This window comes from Gracilinanus agilis, chromosome 4 (assembly GCF_016433145.1).
Source record: "Gracilinanus agilis isolate LMUSP501 chromosome 4, AgileGrace, whole genome shotgun sequence".
NCBI lineage: Eukaryota > Metazoa > Chordata > Mammalia > Didelphimorphia > Didelphidae > Gracilinanus > Gracilinanus agilis.
The window spans coordinates 170,805,343-170,812,906 of NC_058133.1; the positions used below are offsets into that span (position 1 = coordinate 170,805,343).

At 38.7% G+C, this 7,564-nt stretch overlaps 1 protein-coding gene across 1 annotated transcript; it reads right to left on the minus strand.

The window, feature by feature from the left end:
* Positions 1-6,026: 6,026 nt before the first annotated feature.
* Positions 6,027-6,410, minus strand: LOC123245597 (cornifin alpha-like). Its single transcript, XM_044674545.1, has one exon. The coding sequence runs from the start codon at positions 6,408-6,410 to the stop codon at positions 6,027-6,029; it is 384 nt and encodes a 127-aa protein (XP_044530480.1).
* Positions 6,411-7,564: the final 1,154 nt, after the last annotated feature.

Below are 7,564 nucleotides of genomic sequence, written 5' to 3' on the forward strand. Positions count from 1 at the left end.
TCTCAAACACTTCCTAGCTGTGTTACCCTGGGCAAGTCACTTAACCCCCATTGCATTGTTGTTCTTACTTATTGTTCTTCTGCCTTGGGACCAATACATAGAATTCTAGGACAGAAGATAAAAGTTTACACCCCACCCCAAAAAAAAGCACCAAGCCAGAACTCTCCTTAGCAATTCATATAGCATAAGCAATTTAGAACAGAAAAATTGATTTCAAGTGGTTCCAAGCCCATGAACTCTAACCTTACCTCGAAAACTATTTTGACCTTTATCTATTTAAATATTATTGATGGTGAAAATGGGATGTGGACAGAAGAAATGGCAGACACCTATTATAATAATTTTATACAGGAGTTTATCATGGAAAGGATCATAGATCTGGATCTGAAAGGTATACTAGAGAGCATCTAGTTCCACTCTCTCTTCATATAGAAAAGTGAAATACAAATCAGAGAAGCAAAGTGATTTGCCCAAGGTCAGTGTAACCAATGTAAACCAACTGTAATAATAAGGAAATTAAAAACCTAAACCCTACCAAAGTCAGCATCTAGTTGACTTACTTGCCAAATGGAGAGATATAACAGTTGTGTAATTAAAAACCTTGAACCCTTGGACTTCGTCTCCCAGAATCCTTTTCCCTTCATCCACTTAGTGTTCTTACATATTGTAAATAAGTTTGCTGTAACCCCACCCTCTCACTCTCTTCACTCTAGCTGTGGCTGGGTAGTTCCCTCTAGCTTTTTATTTTCCTTTACTTCAAGTTATTATTAATAAATATTATAAAATTTAATACTTGGAGATATTGTATATTAATTTTTAAGCTTACACAGTCAAGGTCAACATAGCTTTGGAAAATAAATTTACAGAGAAAGATAGTGGAAGATTATGACTAATATCTTATAAAACAGAGAAGTAATTGAAGGTGAAAATAGCCTAAAGAGAGCTTTGTGAAAGAAACAACAAAGCAAAATAATACCATGGAAATTGCACTGGAAGACAAAAAATAAAAGATGGAAAAAATCTATGATTTTTATAATAAAAAATTTTAACCATCTAGGACAGTAGAATACTACACTTGAATACTAATATCACAATACCTCTACTTATGGAGGAGGTATAACTAGTACTAAGGAGAACAAAGGTGAGGAAGACATATGGATTAGGTTAAATATAGAGATTTACCCTGGAGATGAGATAATTATGGGAATGTTGAACGATCAGTTATTGAAGTATCTATTCAAAAGATATGTGAAAGAGGGGAAGATACCAAAGGCATGAGAAAAACTTCTCAGTCTTTCTTATTCTTCCCACACACACATCCCACATTGGCTGATCTGTCAACTACTGATCTATATGCATAGTTTCCCATCTATACAAAATTTTAATGAAAATAATCTATACACAGATCTTGGGTATCCTTAATGAAATTATCAACAGGGAAGAGGCAGATTTTTCTAAGAAGTATTACACAGTAGTCCTCACTTTTATCTGACTAATGGATATAAAATAATAAAAAAATTTTATTGTTCTTATTGTTTGTTGATGATAAAAACAAGATATTTTATTTGATAGAGCAAAATACCACCTTAAAGGCTCTCTTGCCTCAAGGTGTATCTCATATATATTTCACACCTCTGTGTGACTCTTTGAAATATATATACAACAGTGATGACTTAGTTTATGACTTCCTGGTCATTGATATCAGACAATAATAATCTACACTCACAAAAGATTTTTGCCATTCTTTTAGAGTAGTTCTAGTGCAGAATCCAAATCAAAGAGGGATCCCATAAAGATAATGAGGACCTCAAGACACTCCTATTTTTGGATAAAAATGTACCAATTGTATCAAACTTCAGAACATTTCAGCAGGCTTCTGGAATAAAATCCATGTCTACTCAAAAGAGTTTGATATAACATTCCACATAAGAAACATCAAGTGAAGAATGCCTATTGTCTCTGAATTATGTGATGTGGGGTTAGATGGACAACTCGTAAAGTTTTTCTTGCAACTTATACATCTTGGGCACACTGCAAATGAGCAATAAATTGGCCCAGAATTACACAGGAAAAGAGCAGACTGGATTGCCTTTGAGAAACTGGAAATGACCCCAATTTCTCCCTAAAACAAAATTCTAACTTTTCCATAACAGTATTTTACCAGTGGTTGCAAATGATGGAATACTATGGTCTCCCAAGAATAAAAAATAAGTACCATTTAAAAAACAATGAAGAAATATGAGTTGAGTACAAGGGTGCAATGCAGCCAACTATGAAGAACTACATTTCAAAATAAACTCTTCTCTGAAGTGTGTACACCCTCTCCTCCTCCTTGTTCAAAGTTCAATCAAGATAGATTTATTAAATTACTCCTTCAAGGAACTCTATTATGGAGGCAACATGTACATACATAAAGTACATATGAATGCATATGCAAAATAAATATAAGGTAATTTCTGGTTTGAAAGATACTAGGATCTGGGGTCAGTATGGGGGATATAAAATACTTCATATAAAAGATTATATTTAATCTGAGCTTTAAAGGAAATTAGGTGAGGAGTAAGTGCATCCTGAGAATGAGGTATAGTTCATACAAAGGCACTGAGACAGGAGATAGCATGTTCTCAGTGAAGAAGAGCAAAAAAATCTAGTTTTACTGGACTAAGGAATGTGAAGGAGGGTAATGTATGAAAAAAACTTAGACGTAGGTTAGGAGCAGTAAAAATAGCATAGCCGCCCCTCCTGATTAAAGAAATGCAAATTAAAACAACTCTGAGGTACCACCTTAAACCTAGAAGACTGGCCAATATGGCAACAAAAGAAAGTGATAAATGTTGGAGGGGATGTGGCAAAATTGGGACACTAATACACTGCTGTTGGAGTTGTAAATTGGTCAAACCATTCTGGAGAGCAATTTGGAACTATGCCCAAAGGACTTTAAAAGAATGCCTATCCTTTGATCCAGCCAGACCTCTGTTGGGTTTGTACCCCAAAGAGATAATAAGGGAAAAAACATAGCTGTGCTCTTTGTGGTAGCAAAAAAAATTTGGAAAATGAGGAGGTGTCCATCAATTGGGGAATGGCTGAACAAATGTGGTATCTGTTGATGATGGAATACTATTGTGCTGAAAGGAATAAAGAACTGGAGGAATTCCATGTGAACTGGAATGACCTCCAGGAATTGATGCAGAGTGAAAGGAGCAGAACCAGGAGAACCTTATACACAGAGATAGATACATTATGGTACAATCAAATGCAATGGACTTTTCTACTTAGCAGCAATAAAGTGACCCAGGACAATTCAGAGGAACTTGTGAGAAAGAATGCTGTCCACATCCAGAGAAAGAATTATGGAAAAGGAAATTCAATAGAAAAAGATGTGATCTATCACATAAAGTGATAGGAATATGATTGGGATTTTGATGTTAAAGGATTGCACTACTGCAGATATGAATAACATGGAAATAGGTTTTGAACAATGATACATGTATAACCCAGTGGAACTGCTTGTTGGATTTGGGAGGGAGGAGGAGAGAGCAGGGGTATGAGATTGAAATCATGAATCATGTAACTATGGGAAAATATTCTAAATTTTTTAAAAGTGCGCCTTCTCTAAGAGGGAAGAGGAAAGAGAGTGAGTGAGGTATTTTAATGTAACAAATAAGTAAATAAATTGAAATAAAATTAAAAAATATATAATAGCATAGAGGATAGAGTGCTGGACCTAGAATCAGGAAGACTCAACTTCTAGAATTCAAACCTGTCCTCAGACATTTACTAGCTGTGTGATCCTGGGAGCATCACTTAACCCTGTTTGCCTCAGGTTCCTTAGCTGTAAGATGAGCAGGAGAAAGAAATGGCAAACTGCTCTAGTATCTTTGCCAAGAAAATCCCTAATGGGGAGGGGGAGGAAGGGGTCACAGAATCAGATATGACTGAACAACATGGTTAGTCAGGTTCTGAAAGTTTTTAAATGAGTAACAGAACAGCATGTATTTGATTCTAGAGGAGGAAGTAGGAAACCACTGAAGTTTATGGAGCAGAAAGATTTGACTCTAACTCTGGAAGCTAAGATTGGAGTAGGAAAAGACTCGAGTCAAAAAGACCCATCAGGAATCAGATAAGAACTGATGAAGGTCTGCACTAGAGTGGTATTTATGTGAGTGGAGAGAAAGGGATAGGTGTGAGAAATCTTATAGAAATATCATTAATAAAACTCATAGCAGACTAAATACTTAGGAAGAAAGAAAATGAAAATTCAAACTCCAAGGTTGAAAATCTGATTGACTGGAAAAAACAGTGGTGTCTTACCCAGAAATAGTGAGGTCCAGAAGTTATTCACTGGTTATGTTTTACTCTGTATCTAGGTGGGTACATTAGACCAACCAGTCTTTAAATTATATTTTCTAGGCATCTTTAAGTGTGTCCTAATATTCTATTTCCTCATGTGTTAAAAGGTGTGTCCTATCTTTCCAACTAAACAGTAAGCTCCCTGAAGACAGGAATGGTGTGTTCTTGATATCTTATTCTCATCAGGACCCCAAACTAGCTTTCTTTTATCATGTAGATACAATTTTTAATAATCATTTTCTGACATTCTGCAATCCATGTTCCCTCCCTCCCTTACCCCCTTCCCAAGATAGCAAGCAATTTGATGTAGGTTACACATGTGCTAGCATACAAAATGAATTTTCATATTTATCATATTAAGAAGACATATATCACTTAATCTAAAAAAACCGCTCATGAAGGAATCAAAACACAGTGGACATTCGGTGAATTTGCTGTCAAAAAGATAGACGGGTCTTCAAAGGTTTTAGAAAAAGGAATGAGGAAGAGGCTTAGTGGAAAGAACATTAACTCAATCAGTATTTAACCAAAAAGTCAGAAAGTTGTGTTCTGAACTCTGCTGTACCATTGACATGTAGTGTGTCCTTTTCCTGAATCTCAATTTGCTCATCTGTATAATAAAGGAAGTGGTCTAGAGAGAGAATTCTTTTGAGTCTATAATTCTATATACGTAGATGGAGAGTGAGTGCCATGTCTCCTCCGAATGAGTGGCAATTCACTTAATAAAGAAAAAAATAATAATATATTTTCCTTTTTTTAAAAAAAACAAGATGGTTAGTGAAAATATTATTCTCACATTGTAGGTGAAAGAATAGAAGTTCAAAGAGGTTAAGTGATTTTCCTAAACTTGCTTGGCTAGTGAGTGGTAGATCTAGGTTTCTGGACTCCAAGATTAATGGCCTTTCCATTATACTATCAAGTACTGAGATGTCTTGGCTGCTGTAGGCTGGTGAGGGCAGGATTATTTGGATGCTGGAAGTGAGCTGCATCCTGGAGTGGAGCCAAGTGCTTCAGACTTGGCTGTGGACTGAGAGGGCTTGGCAGGAGTGTAGTACAACATAACTGTCCACTGTGAGCTTTCTGAATTCCTGCTTGATGCCTAATGTTGTCCCAGTTCAGCAGGAAGCCTATGTCCTCTGCTCTCTTCCCCCCAATCCCTCCTCTTTGTTCAGAGCTCCTAAATCAGGAGTTATTTTCTAGACCTCCCTCCATATTGACATTCCCTCTACCCAGAAGAAAATCAAAAACAAGAGACCCAGATTGAAGAGACTCAGGAAGCAGTCAATGACACACATACAACCAGAAGTCGCATGGAAAGTGAATTTAATGAGATCAGAGTAGGAAGGATACAGTCATTTCTAGGCTGAAGCCTTCCTAGATTTATGCTGACAGCTATGTAGCCAGAGGGCCAGCTCAGGCAAATGTAGCCTCAGCCTGATCCAGGTGCTTAGGAATCCCAGGGTGGGGACAGACTTCTGTGGCATTTTGAAGACCCAAATGAAGGGCAGGACCATTGCTAATTGGTTTCAGTATGCTAATTATAGGCTGAAAAGCACCAAGGGAGAACTCTCTCCCTAGCAGTACAGATAGCAATTTGGACTGGAAAGCTGATGGAAAGGGAAGTTCCTCATCTGGCAGATAGATGATTCCTTGGAAGGATGTCGTCCTGGTCCATCTTACTTCTGCTTGGTCTTGGGAACCTGTGGGCACTTCTCTTGAGCTGGAGGTGGAGTAACCTTGGTGGTGCATGGCTCTGGCACCTTGGGATGGCATGGCTCTGGCACCTTGGGATGACAAGGCTCTGGCACCTTGGTGTGGCAAGGTTCTGGCACCTTGGGGTGGCATGGCTCTGGCACCTTGGGGTGGCAAGGTTCTGGCACCTTGGGGTGGCATGGCTCTGGCACCTTAGTATGGCAAGGCTCTGGGACCTTGGAGTGGCATGGCTCCTTGGTTTGGGGGGCACATGGCTCCTTGGGAGGTGGCTGACAGGGCTGTTTCACCTGTTGCTGATTAACTTGAGGAGGGGCGGTACAGGGCATCTTCTGTTGCTGAGAAGACATGATTCTATGATATGGATAGGCCTGTAGAGGAAAGGATAGTCAGCAGTCATGTTACCAGGTGAGGAGAAGTCAAGCCCCCTGTGAGAAGGGTATGACTTTGGAAGCATTTTCAGATCTATTCCCCTCTCCCCCTTCCAAGTCTTCCCCATTTTCAAAATGAAGAAACTTTCTATCTTCAGGCAGAATGACAACCAGCTTGTTGCCCTTGTGAATCCCTTCCAGCCTAGAGATTATCTATTTCTACAAAACCTCCTAAATGAACAATAACTATATGTTAAGTGCCATATGTAGCACGAAGGACCATTTTGCATCAGTCCCAATAGACAATGCAGTTTCTGATTTCTAATCCTATCTCTGATACTCCTTAGATCCCCAATGCCTAAAATGAACATCACAGTTATCAAATTGTCAAGAAAATCAAGGTGGAAAGACTCACCTGGTGTTCAGAGAAGAACAAGCTCTGTGGCTACTCAAGTCTGTTGCTGAGTCCTGGGTCTGCTGAGAGTCATTTATATCTCTCTCTCTCAACCCTGCCTCAAGGAAATAGAATCACTCTGGGCCTTACTGTTTTCATTCTTTCCCTGCCCAAATGTGAATCACCTCAATTTCCCTCAATTACCTGTCCATCCAGTCTTTGTGATGAAAACCACCCACTTCACATTCCTTTGGCACCAGTTGAATGACAAAGACGTCATCATCAGAGCCTAATCCCCACTGCCCCCAACTACCCCCACTTTTCTGTGTGTTTAATGGGACCAGGGACAGATTATTATTCTTAGGGATATTTGCTGTGCTTAATAAGTAGGGACTTCTTTCTGGTAAGATCAGTCTCCTATTCTCTAATGGGAGTCCATTATAAAATAAGATTAAAACCCACTAGATAAAATCATTTCCTGGGTGCTTTCTTTGTGTAAATAGTTTTGTGAGATATTCAGTATCATGGGTAGGTGGGGAGTGGGGGGAACGATAATTCAGACACTGGAGGAAAGCATCAGTGGTGATAGAGATAGAGGTAATGTTAGATCATATCATAAATTTCTCACCAGGAATTTACAAGCCCCTTAACAAAATGCCCTCTCCCTTTTCTCTCCATCCCATCTACCATCTCTCCTTATACAATTTCTTCCTCCCAAAACTGTGGCTTCATCCAAGTA